Below are 14,078 nucleotides of genomic sequence, written 5' to 3' on the forward strand. Positions count from 1 at the left end.
TAGCTATAAATCCTTGCCATGTTACCAACAGATTTGTGACTGGTAATGATCTGCTCAGCCAGGGCTATATGAAATGATCCTGACCTCTTTCAGATCGTCAGGAATTAAATTGACCGACTTGCCCCGGCCCCCACCATCTTTTCCCCTCTCCTATCGCCGCCGTCTCGTTAGATAAAAAACCCTGAAGTTCCGAGTACTCCACTCACAGCAAGACCAAGACAAGTATTATCTCCACAAGTTTTAAAATGAAAATGAGGTAAATACGGCACCTGGGAGGAAAAAGGGAAAATGTATATCATGTATTTACTTTGCTTTTGCCCCCAGTCTGAACTCTCTCTGAGGCATTGTGTGTGTGTGTTTTACATATACTGTATAATTACAATTATTAAAGTTTCACTTCAGACATTATTATTGCTAATAATTACTGTGTTTTTTCCTATTTAATAATTGATGGTGTATGTTTTAAACATATTAAGGTTTTGAGTCCTTGATATCTTTTTGCACAAAAAAATAAACTGGGAAATCAAAATAAAAGGAAGACAATAGCTTACAATAGCTTATATTTTAAGGGCATTATGTTTGGCCTAAATTCCCCAAAATGATTATGTTTCAGTGTTGATATATGTTAAACATTTTCACATTCATTTCATTTAATTATTATTATTTTGCATTTAACAATTTGCATTATTATATTGATGTGTGAAGTGAGGATCGTAAGAATGAAGCTGTGGACATGTCCATAGATTTAAATGTCACATTCTGCTTCCTCTAAATTTCCTGACAAGTCTGCATGCATGGATCACAAAAACATTTTATATTTCTTATTTATATTGAAATTTTTATAATTTAGCAATACAGTAATTTGATATAAAACAATATACAATTAATTTGATAATTATTATCAAGAATTATAATGTTTTCAATAAAACAGTGATTCCCCAAATTTTAAGTATAGATTCAACATCATTTTTACATACTATTGATTCTATACTGATATATTTTTTTCAATAATTTTCTACAAATTCTACATTAATAAATATTTCTTTTAAATATTTTCGGATACATTTTTAATGAAAGGGAAATAAGATTTGATGTGAAATGTGATTTTTTTTCCCTCTCCAGCTTTTCCTTGACACGATTTTGATAGAACTCCTCAGTGTCTCAAATGTGACATTTCTGACAGCAAATCTCCTTCCAACTTCTGCAGAAAATGTCAGAGTCACTTTTGTGTCTCGCTAATTTGCCGAGAATATGCATTTCAATTACACATCTTGGTTCTTGATACATATGTTTCTAAGATGTGTGGTTCATGGGTCATCATTGAAATGGTAATAGGGAAACGTTCAAAAAAAAAAAAAAAAAAAAAAAAGCAGACAACTTTATTTAGCTTTGCTTAGCTGTGAATCGTCTAAATATACTCATATAAAGCACTGAGGGACTAAATGTGCAAATATGCATTTGAGTATTCATCTTTGTCTTTTTTGTCTTTTTTTTTTTTATTGTGCAAATGCAAAGTATTTATTTGCATGCGAGCGAGCGTGTGTAATTGTGTGTGCCTTGAGACGCAGTAACCCCTGCAAGTTGACAGCCGATTGTAAAGGTAATATATAATTAGTCAAAAGACGTTTGGTCATAGTTGAGAGTTGCTGCGCATGAGTGGCAGCTGTGCAGGTGAGCAATAGGTAAGTGCGTCTTAAATGTTAAAACGCTGCTCGCTGAATCCGTTGATGTATCACTGTTTTTGATGCAGCTCTACATTTATTCAAAACAACTTAAGTTTAAAAGAACATGTGGCATATTTTGGGCAATTAAGATCACAATTCAAGATAATTGTTTTTCTTCTACGTTGCCACTTTCACAACTGCTGTGAATGGATCTTTTGTAGACATTGCAGACAATGAATGAGAATTGCTCATGTGGTCTTTATGTGTTGTTTATATCCCCCGAATTCAACAGGCTGAACTGATATTCAAACAAAACGTCAGTCATCATCCTTTAATAAACAATAAACCAATTGTGAATATGTTGATAGATAATAGATCAAAACCATAAAGAAGTCAAATAGAATTTGAGAGTTTTGATTAAGAGCTGATATTAAATTATAAATAAAAACATTTAAAGGGCTAAAGGATAATTTGTATTGAGTGCTGCACCAAAATATTTCAATGATTTTTTCTAATATCAGTTGTCAACAAAATGAGAAGCTGCTTTCATATTAATTTTGAGTATCTGCATTGTGCAGGTTCACCACCCTTAGAGTTTAAAGAAAGACCACAAACCAAGATTTGGCAGTTCTGCGTGTGCATGTATGTCTGCGTATGTGTGCGGACCTCAGTGGAGGATGGAGGATCTATTATTGGCCTAAGTCCACACCCGGCTGGAGAACAGCTGTGGGACGGTTGGAGTGGGGAGGCCGGGTTTTTGGATTGAAATGTGTGTTGGGTTGTGTGTCTGTGTTTAGGTGCGTGTGTGTGTGTGTGTGTGTGTTGTGTCGATCACAATCTGGCTTTGGCCAGACACTGGTCCCATGCCCTGAGCCCACTCACTGGCAGCCCAGCTTTGCATTAAACAGTGTTCCTTCCGCATGACTTGGTGACAATACCGCGGTTTCAGCTCTCGATGGCCCCTACGAGGGGCCCACCTCCTCACCCTTGGGGCCAGTCAGCCACCCACACTGGTGTCGCTCGGGCCCCCTGATTAGCACCTCACCTGGTTCTCCGAGGAGCTGGCGTCATCCCCCAGGAGCTCGTTGCGCACCTCATCACTGTAGGCAATACGTGACCTTTTCTGCAGGGGGAGGAGGATGAGGAAGAAGGACAAAAAGAAGAAGAGAAGGGGGAAACAGGGGAGAGCAAAAAGAGAAAACAAGTGGGGAAATATGGCTTAGTACTGTTGTTGATGCAAAAACACAACAGGCATTCCTTAAGCACGAGAGCCCCCTAATGGAACTTGGTGACAAACTGAGTCATACACATGCAGGTTGTGTGAACAAGTGTGAGTCTGAGTGTGTACCCCCTACAACACATGTACTGAAAACAAGCACGTCTGGGTTTGTGCCCATGCCTCTCTTCCAAGGTGATCTACTGTACCTAGTGCACTTGTGCCAAAGAAATGATGGCAAAGAGCCCCCCACCTTGCCCACTTAAACAAATATAAGTTGAGGGATAAAAAACCTCATCTTGTGTGCATGGAGAGATTGTGGAACAGGGGGACAGGGGAGAGGGCCAGGGAGATGTATTATGAGGAAGTATCACTTGTCAGCGCTAAATCTTTTCTGGGGGCTGTCACCGCTGTCATCCCAGTGCAGTGGCAGGCTCTGTGATAACACCAATGCTGAGACTCAGACAGGGAATAATTCATCACCCATTGGCGGCCCATCGGATTTGGGGTTGCCTCTCTCTAACACGCACACACACACAAACCCTCTCTCACTCTCTCTCTTTCTCTGTCTCCAGATAGAGCTAGAATAAGAGGGAATGCCATGTCCAAAAAAAAAAAAAAAAAAGAAAGAAACCCAAAAAGACAAACACTCAGACACACACATTTCATACACACTTCAGAGTGTGCCACCTCCGATTGTCGAGGAGTGGGCTGCCGTTGTACCGCTTGTTTACAGACGCCCGACCCATGGAAAAACAGCCTCTTGGCATGCCCTCTAAACTAAATACACACCAGCAGCAGACACAGAAAGTGTTTACTAAGCCTCCTTCGCTTTCTCTCCCTGCCTTGACAGGGTTTCTAGGTGGGCTGCAGGAGGTGGGCAAAATCAAAGACAAACACCAGCATAGGAATGAAAATATCACTTTTTCTCAACACGAATTCTTTCTATTGTCTATATTTACTTAGTTCTCAGCTCTAAATAAATAAAACAAAGTAAGGGAATCAGTGAGGGAACACCAATTACCTGGTGGGGACATTTTTTGTTCCTCAAATACAGTATCCTTTCCCCACTATCTTTCTATTATCAGTAAAAGTTTGAAGAAGCTATTGCACAAAGTACTTTGATGCTACCCTCCGTAAGAGAAGCACAAATCAAACTTGAAAAAGCCAATTCTAACCTCATGAGTGATGATATCAAGTTCCTTGATTGAAATAACTTTGGAACCAATCACAATCCAGCTAGTTTATTTTTTTTTTTGTTATTTGTCTCTCCTCATAATCTGGAGCACTGAGTGGAAAGTCATGGCTGATGTGATTTGGCTGTTATTATCGTGATGGTGAGGGCCACGGTTCTCTGGAGTAATTACTGACTAGACTGAGGGCCTGATTGACCCGGACCACAAAACCCATTAGATAAAGAGCGCACCCAAACAATACTCAACCACGGGGACCTAAGCTAACCACAGAACGCCCACTGTGGGGAAAAGAGAAGATCGGCAGCACGGACTCAAATAAAACACAACATTGCCCCCACCTACCCTTCCAAACACACATTACACAGGAGCACTGTGTCAAAATGTGTTTTAAGATGTTTTGCTATGGCTTTGCGATTGTGCCATAAAACACTTAAAGTTCAATTATTAACTCTTAAGTTTGGGATAATTGTTGCAACACTCAATCACGGCAAATTTCAAAAGATCTAGAAAAAGTAGGCCAATTAACAGACATGCAATCCATGAATTTATCATACTTGATTTTTTTTTAATCAAGTCAATTTGCTTCCTCAACACTTTTGACTTAAATCAATAACATGAATATGACACTTTGGCAAATAAAGATGACGTAAACATGTGTATTGTTTCTCCTGAAACATCCTCTTTGTTCAAATGTCTGTAGAAAATGTATATTTACATATAAAGTGGTCATATTTTGTCTCTTTAAAATTAGATAATCTAAAAATGTGTGTCTACAGGTATCAGAAACTTTAATGCCTTTTACGGGCTTTTGTAAGATAATTTTTACACCAAATTTATTTAAGCACTTATTTAAGCACTGCAGGTGAGTATAAAGGTAAGAAGTACATATGTAGTCTCATGCAGAGGCAGGTTTTATGTAAGGATATGGTTATTAGAGTGACGCAGGTTAATCTAAATTTTGCCAACAACTAAGTGCAAGTGTACAGTAAAAAGACAGTGTTAGCTTCAGTGGTGGGTGTAAAGATTTGAACATCAGAAATGTGAACTTTCACCAGAAAAGCTGGACTCATGTTGACAAAAAAAAAAAACATTAAACTATGGATAAATCAAATTAGATATGATAATTAAGACTATTTAATGACTATTAAGGCTGAATTTAAGACTTTTTATAACCCTCAGACGCCCTAAATGTAACTTACTTTTATGCTTATATTAATTTCAAGTCTACTGTCAGTATTTTTAAGCCCCATCCTCCATGCAGGGATAAATAAGTGGTCACTGTGTTGCTGTCAGGGCATGAGAAAGACTCAGATTTGAGTGAAACCAGAAAGACAATAAGCATCAATTTGAAAACAGCAATGTACACTCATACACAAGGCACACACACACACATATTTGTTGCCAGGAAAAAACACCCACATATTCCATTTAAGTCGAGTTTCATCTTAAAGAGCTGCAGTGCAACTTAGGGGGAAAGACGACTTCACCAGTAATTGAGACGAGGAAGCCTGGGAGAAGCATTGATTTGAATGTTAAGGCTTACGTTGCCTTCAAACCATATGCAGGGATTTTTTGGTATTTCTAAATAGCTGTCTGTTACAGATGAATGTATGAAGCGTTTCTGCAATGAGAACAGTGTAGATAACAAAGGGAAGTATAAAGAATGGAAAATGTCATTGAAATGAAAGTGTGCCGCTACTTCCCCTGTACCTACAGTATACACTCCGGTTTTTGGATTCCCCCTCAGGAAAACAACAGATTCCTGAGTGATTACTGCCTTCCCATTTGATGTGAAACAGCTGTGCAATATTGACTGCTTAATACAGGAGCAGATTTTGATTATAAGTTGGGGGTGTTAAGGAAAAAAAAAATTGCTAAGTGACAACAGGATGACTCTGAGGTCAGGAAAGCAGATATCAGATACCTGGCATAAAGAATCTTCTATTCTATAAGGAAAATGCATTGAAACTCTCTCATTCTAGCTACAGTATGTAAAGACTGAGCTCCACATCTTAAGACGAAACCAGCTAATCAGGCTTTGTAATCTAAAAAAGAATGAGCGCTTTTAGAAGATACCTTATTGCTCAGAAAAGAGAAAAAAAGGAGCTTTTTTTAATCCTTTTGAAAGGTCTGTCTTTTGTCACTTTTTTAATCTTGGGTGAGAATTTGCTTCTATTCCCGGAAGCACACAAGAAAAGTACAAAGGTACATCTTAACTTTATGCAAAGTGGCCTGCCTTTAAAACTCTACACATCCCGTCAAATGCAGCGATGGAGGTGCTGGTGTCCTGTCAAAAACACACGTTTTACCTCTGTTGACATGGACAGCAGACGGAGGAAAAAAACACTACTCTTCTTTACCCATCAAAATGTAATTACATATGCATGCATAACAATTCATATCAGATATGCTAATCAGTTTGGCATAATCCTCTGAGCAGCAAATGATATTTATTTAATTATAGCAAATATATGGATCCCTCCTTTGTGTGCGATTTCTTTCTAGTATATGGGCATGCATGGAGGATATATTGCCTAAATTAACATGATGATTTTTAAGTTCCCCCATCGACCAGAAAGAAGAAAGCAAATCTTGAAAAACATCTGTTTACAGAAAACGTATTGATGATTGCAAAACAATGACCTTTTCTAATTTCAAGCAGTCAACAATCTTTGTAATGTAAGAGAAAAGTTCGCTATCTGCAGAAAAAAAAAAAATCCAATAATTAAAATCAAATACAACGAGATTTATATACACATTTCAGTGCCCTCCAACTCTCCTCCTTGCTTTTTGCCCAGTGCAACGAGTGACACAAGGACAAGCGCAAATAATTGTGGTGCCTGGAAAGCTGAAAAATGTAAACAGTTCATTAGATGGGAAATAAAAGGCGTAAAAATACCCAGGGGCAGAGTGTAATGAGGGGCCCTGAAGTTCCTCTGCAGACGCTTTTTCCCTCTACTTTCTCGAGCTTTTCCTTTTCGCCCTGCACACACGGCTGGTGGCATAGCATGAAGAGTAATTAACCATATTCAATTTACGATACTATGTTCCATTACAGGCTTTTTCACCAGTAGGAGAGCGGCTGGGCATTTCCAAATTTAGACCCAATAACACTTATGTCCAGCTCCACGTGCTGGTCTGAAACTGGTATTCAACCTTTTATTTTCCTCACAGTTAGAGCTGCTCTTTGAATGTGGAAACGTATCAAAACCACCATTTTAAAAATAACTTTCAGGTGGGCATAAAATGCGCACAAATACGCGACTTAACTTTTTTTTTCCCATGAGTTTAATATCCTTAACTGTCTTGTAAAACCTGACAAACACAAAATAAAGTGAGCTAATAAAATGTATTTATGTTGATAAGAATGTGTGCTAAACTCAAAGGTTATTCTTATCACTTCCTTTCCTCCCCCTGCTGTGATATTTTCCCAGGTGATGTGTGGACCAGTACCAGCAGGTCCCACTCTGGTTCCCCTCCCCCAAGTGGGGGCAGAGGTGGACCGATGCGGCATGGCGTTAAAAGGAAGCTGAGACCTTTAAGCAGGCACAAGTATCACAACAGCATCTTAAATAATGCATCTCTGCTTGGCAGGGGTTTAACACACACACACACACACACACACACGGCACAAAGGAAAACACACACACGCACACACAAACTGTTGTCTAGTGTCTTTCCTTACTCCTTTAACACAAACAAATTGGGAGAGGTTGTTCAATTAAGTAAGTGCTCCTTTTTAATGCATTTGATATATTATCAGACAAAGGCGAGTAGCTGCAATTGGGATTGTCACAGGAGGGTGTCATTTGTGCCTTTGTTTTATTGCGGTCTTTGGTGCCATCGAATCCTCCACTTCTGACTGCGCGCGCGTGTGTGTGTGTGTTTGTGTGAGTGTGCACACACGTGCACTACAGCCACTGTATGAACGACGGAGGCTTCTGCGAGCCTTTGCATCCCGGGGAAACCTCCTTTAGAGAACGTATGCGCGCGACATATGTGAACGGTAGCCCGGTGTGTGTTCTTTCCCCTAATAGAAGTGCAGCAGTGGTAGAGAAGCCGGAGCCTTAGATAACAGCATGGGGCCTCTCATTAGCTCACAGGTTGGTGCTTTGGTGGCTTCCACGCACACGGCATTGTGTTCCACTTCCATGGAGAACCTGAAGGAGTCTCAGGGAAGCTGTTGTCGAAAACACAAATAAAGGTGAATGATCAACCGAGGCGAGGTAATAAATGAGCCTGCGACATATCTAAACAGGTATGAGGTGAGGAGACGGTTTTGAGGGTGATGGAGAGTGTCGGCTTCAAAAAGATCACTAAAAACGGTCAGAGGCAACTGTGAAAAAAACTTATTAGTTCAGTTCAATAAAAAATGCAAATTCCTACTTTCACATTTCATCACTGAACCTATGAAATTCTTTTATATTACACTGCAAGTAAACAGGATTTTATCTCTGGGGGGAAATACCTCGCCGTTCGCTGGTGAAAGAGTACACTATTCTGATAGAGGCCTTTCATGCTTGTACCTCTGTGATACCGGTGGTGTATTTCCCTGTCAAAGTCATTTCTATTGCTAAGTACAGCCGAGATCAGTCAATAAGCCTAACGACTGTACCCACAAAGCGAGAGGCCGAGAGGCGGCAAGAGAAGAGAGGAGGGTTGCAAGTGAACTCCAAACAAAAGAGCAAATTCGAGGAGGGCTTTGATTGAAGAAGCGCCATATACTTTTTGAAGGCCGAGGGATCATCTCTCAATGGTTATTTCTTTAAGGCATGAGGGCCCGATTAAACCCAATATTAAAATATGGAGGCGCTTCTAATGAAAAATCAAAGGCCCCGTTTCCCCTCCCACACCCCCGTCCTTCCATCTCCCTTTCCCTCCTTCTCTCGTCTTCTGTCAGGTTTTCTCCCTTAGCCCAAGGAGGGCACAGAAAGAAAGACGGAAAGAAAGTGTGAAAAGAAAGAAGGGAGCAAGAGAGGGAAAGAGAGAAAAATGGGGAAAGAGGGAGGGTTATAGAGATGAGGGACTGAGGTGCTGGTGGTGCAAAACAGAGACAGACAGCATTGGTTGGAGGAGTAAATCAATAGAGCAGAGCCGTCGGGGAGGCGGGCAGCCAGGGCAAGGAGAGAGGAGAGGAGAGGGGGAACCAGCACAGGGGCTCGGGCTCCGATCACAACGCTGGCTTCTGGCGTGCAGTGGGGAATAAAGTGGGCCTCCCCGGGTCAGCACCAGAGAAAAAGGTGAGATTAGAGGAAAGTGGAGGAGGGATTTTCACAGAGTGAAGGTGGGAGGGGTGGGAGAGGTGGGTGTTGGAGGATGACGAGGAGAGAGAAAGTGTGTGTGGAGGAGGAGGGGGGGTGTTAGGAGATGTGCAATGCAGGATACCTGGCAAGCCAGGGACCAACCGGCCCATTAGCCTGTGGCTACCTACATATGGTTCACTGAACCCTCTGCTGAGAAGAGCTCCTCTCCTATCAGTCTTCCCATCTTTTTTAAAGAAAGAAATACCTTCACTTTTAACCCTTTCTCTGCTTTGGAAAGAGGTTCACTCCTGACCTCGATTTATGATTCATTTTTGTTTGATGTCTATTCTTGGAGTGTTATCTAAAATTGAAAAATGTAATAAAAAAAAAAAAAAAACCTAGACACAAAGGGAGAGGAGTCGGGCCTGCTGAGCATGTGCGTGTGCACGTCCGTCAGTGGACACGCACAGAAGACTATCTCCTTCACTGCTTTGCCTTTTCTTGTAATGTGACCATTGTTGGTGCTGAATAGCTTGCTCATTAGCATAAGAATACAGCAGCACATATAGGGACTTAGCCAGATCATTATCTCTATATATTTATGTATACTTTGTTATTTCAGTAGCCAGAGCACATTCAAATGCTGATGAGGCCAGTAAGGCCCCCTTCCAAAGCCCTTCCAACATGTGCCCTCCTGAACTTCCCAATACACTTACCAGTTTCCTGGGAGTCTGCAGGTTTTGTACTGGAATTTACAACAGCAGTTCAAAAAAAATTATGAGAAATAGCCGAGTGAGGGCTACAGAGGAGACATGCTTACACCTCTTAAGCAGATTTAATAAACTAAAGTATACAGAGAAGAACATGTTTAACCCAGGAATAAATAGTCGAGTTGAATAATTCACTAAAACAATCATCTGCGGTTCATTCTTCAAAGGAAAAAAAGTGGCAGAAAATATAAAAAGGACCACTGCAAAGCAAAACTACATAAATAACATTAATTTAATGAGCTATGTTATAATTTGATTGTTTTTTTTTTTTAATGGGCAACAGATTTTTTTTCCTCCTACTGGGAATTTTTGGCCATTTGATACGAGCACTTAAAGCAGAGAATGTGTCGTGTGAAACAGATCATTTCTGAAATAAAGATGTACAAAGGCAGAAACGTACAAAAAGTTTGACAACGCAGAACAAACAAGAGCCCTATGGTAATGATGGGAACAAAACTAAAGAGTTTAGTCTCACTGCAGGAGCAGGCTGATGCTCTAATGGTGGCCAACCTCTGGGATAATTGAAAAAGAAACCCTAATTCATCTTCCACAATGTAATTCTGATCAAGGCCACAGCCAGATTCCACTGCAGGCTTCAAAAAACACCAGAGAAAAGGCAAAATTGTTGGTCGCTGAGAGCAAAAAAAACACTTTCCCTTTCTTTCTGGCACGCTCCCTCATTAGAAACACTTAGGATGAGAGGAAGAAACTAAGTTTAATTGTGTGTCTGCATGTGTGTGTGTGAAGGGGGTGCAAGCAGGGGTTAAAACATTTGTAAACATGGAGCTTTAACTATAAAGAAAATGCCAGGAAAGATGCAATGTAAAGAGTTCTTCCTCTATTTACCCCATTCCTCACTCTTGCCTGCTCTGAGGCTTACTTATTAAAAAGCAAATGCCACTGCCTAAAATACAGAGGAAAAACACAGACCCAATGATTCATAATATATTTCATAAATACTTCATGAATCCCTTCACCATACTTAAGCCAGTCTGGCAAAAAAAGAAAAACAGTGTCACCTATTCTAGTACCCGCTTGTCAGCACATCACTGGGGAGTGGGTGTCACATGTCACTTCTGGTTTACACTACTGCGTGGGACAGGCTCGGTGCAAGGAAATCGGGGGTAGGACAGAAAGAAGAACAGAAGGAAAAGTGAAGGGGAGGTGGAAAGGGGAGTAAAAAAAAGAGGGATCGGGGGGGTGGGGGGGGGGTGTTATCATATCATCGCCCCATGTCTTTATATTTTCCCCCTTATTATCTTTGGCCCCCACTCACTCCAGTCACTCAATCACACAAGCCCCGAGGACAGCGAGGGGACCTGGGAGGGCCTTCGCTTCATGGCAGACTCAGCCAGACAAGCGTCTGAAAGCTATACTGATCGCTGTCAGTGTGTGTGGAACTACGGCGACTTTGGAGGGGCCAGGAGAGATAAGCGAGAGAGGAAACGATCGCGTGGAAGGATAACGGCCGAATTTGCACACTGCCAAACAAAAAACCTGTGCTCCAGGCATAATGCAGATACACCCGTCCATACAGACAAGTGTTAACATAAAGAGATGGAGAGGGAGTTGGGGGTGATCTGCTTACAAATTACAGGCTATGGGATTTCTGCGAGTCGACTCCTGACAAGAACTCATCTTGTTAATGACCACAAAACTCATAATAAGGATGACAGTAAAGCAAATGTCCCCAAAATGTATTCCCACTTCTCTGCCTGTCACACTTATCTCAACACTTGTGATATTCATAAGAAATGGTTGGCAAACATTTTTTTATTTGTGATATTTTTGCACTTGCACTGCCTTTAACTTCAATATCAGGCCTGGTCAAAATAAGGCACCAGTGTGAAGACTTGCTCCTTTTCCATCATGGTTTTAGTTTTGTCTCTACAATTCTGCTAGTGGCCATTAACAGCGCTAGTAAGTACTGTCGGGATGCCTGATATTGGAGTTTTGCTAATATCTGATTTGCCGATATTTTGGCCAACTGCCAGTACCGATAAATGCACATATTAATATCAAGTCCTTCCTGTAATGGACTTTACATCTTATTATGCCCACTCTTATTGTGATGGCCCACTGGCAGATGCAAACATAAAATACGATGCTTTTCAAAATGTGGACATTTAATGCGCAAAATAAGAAAACTACTTCAACTTAAATTGTGTGTAAAACATGCTGTATGTATCAAATGTAATATTTTAAAACAAAACTGTAAAATTCATGATACTTTAACAGGCTTGAATGATACTCTCCCTGAGATAAACCTGACAATAGCCACAACCAGGGCAAATCTGACCTATTGTGACTAATTAAAGTCGCCTAATATGAGTGTCATGTTACCCTCCTGCCATATGGACAGAAATGTTCAATTCAGGCTGATGCCAACATTGATCCATGAAGCCTTTATCTGCCGATAATGATGATGTGCCGATATTATCATGCATTCCTACTAACTTGTCGACTTTAGAATACACTAAATACACTATTAAGCCTCTACCCCTGGATGAAAAACCCACAAACACCCATTAACACCTGGTTTTTGTCTTCAGTGGGAAAGGTTACAATCAGCTTTCTTTCCTGGGACAAAAAACTCTGCAGCAGTCACAGGTATTTATCAGCTCCAGCACCGACTGGCAGCAATGGAAACATGTCACTCAGGTGGACACTTCAATTTTCCCCTTCTCAGGTGCGATCCAATGACGCGCCACCACAAATTCAAAAATAGTCTGCACAGTTGGAGTTTGAAAAAGAGACGGAATAAATAACAGATATGTAAAAGAAGTAACATTTTCACTGGCCTAAACGCAGCTTTTTACTATTTACTACCCCTGTTTTCCAATAGTAATATTGAACGTGACACAATAAAAAAAAAAACAACAACAAAAAACAGGATGTTACACGTGTCTGTTGCAGAACAACTGGCAATGGGGAAGGAGTAAATCACCTACTTTTAGTAAGTTTTCCTGCGTTTAAATAACGTGCAAATATGCGCTAATTTTGTGAATAAGGGTTATTATAGTAGCAGTGGAAAACTGAGTTGTAGTCAAATTCCCTATGGATGCTTAACTGCCATCAAATGTGATTAACAGCACTGTCATGCTATTCAAGTCATGGAGTGACCATCCATACCTTGTCCAAAGGGGCATTTTCAACTTTAAAACATATCAATCAATCATCAGTAAAACTTCCATATGGGGCCAGAATGATTACTACTTACTTATTAATGATTAGTAAGGAATGAACCAGCCCATTTTAGTGTGGCTGCTAGGTATCAATGTCATGTCAATACACAAATAAGACATGATGCCTACATTTTAAATCAAACTATTGCAAATGGTGATATTTTGTGTCTTCTTCACAGTTATTTCGGAAAATCGAATGTGAATATGGCACTTCTGGACAACACATCCTTTTGTCCTTATTGTGACACTGTCCTTCAACCCAGATTTGACCCACTGTTGCCATTACACCATCAAACCCATAAAAAATGGATTCAACATGAGTGACAAAAAGGCTAATCCGCAAATGAATCCCATCTTCGTGTCCACAAAGAGGACATGGAAAAGCCTCCAACACCACAAATCCACAAAGGGCTCGAGGAAGACATACTGTGCACAACAACTTCCGAATGAAAGACGTAATTCATAAGTAGAGAAGAAGATCTATTTGTTTACATCTTAAATCTGCACTCAGAGAAAATATACGGGAAAAATCCCTGTCAGTTGGGGGAGTCCTTTTAAAACTGGTTATGAGTGATTAGACTTTGGTGTCATTGATGGGTTGTTAAGCAACAAACCATGAAAAGAGTCAATCTGCCTTCACTCCTCTGTGTTTAATAAGAACAAGTAAGCCGAGGCAACCTAAGGCGATTTAAAGTGTCTAACATCCAACTAATGTTGGTCTGTCATGTTGTCTGCATGCAGGAGTCACCATAACGAGGACAGGGGGCAAACAACAAGAACCCTTCAAGATGGATTACAACAATG

At 40.5% G+C, this 14,078-nt stretch overlaps 1 protein-coding gene across 4 annotated transcripts in view; it reads right to left on the reverse strand.

Moving 5' to 3' along the window:
* The window catches only part of vti1a (vesicle transport through interaction with t-SNAREs 1A), a 147,480-nt gene that overhangs the window by 119,030 nt on the left and 14,372 nt on the right, over window positions 1–14,078 (reverse strand). For all 4 annotated transcript variants that reach the window (XM_049563073.1, XM_049563074.1, XM_049563071.1 and 1 more), the window contains exon 4: window positions 2,710–2,787. In XM_049563073.1, the coding sequence (XP_049419030.1) occupies window positions 2,710–2,787 (78 nt within the window). The remainder of the gene's footprint in view (window positions 1–2,709; window positions 2,788–14,078) is intronic.

This window comes from Epinephelus fuscoguttatus, linkage group LG20 (genome assembly GCF_011397635.1).
Source record: "Epinephelus fuscoguttatus linkage group LG20, E.fuscoguttatus.final_Chr_v1".
NCBI classification, from domain to species: domain Eukaryota; kingdom Metazoa; phylum Chordata; class Actinopteri; order Perciformes; family Serranidae; genus Epinephelus; species Epinephelus fuscoguttatus.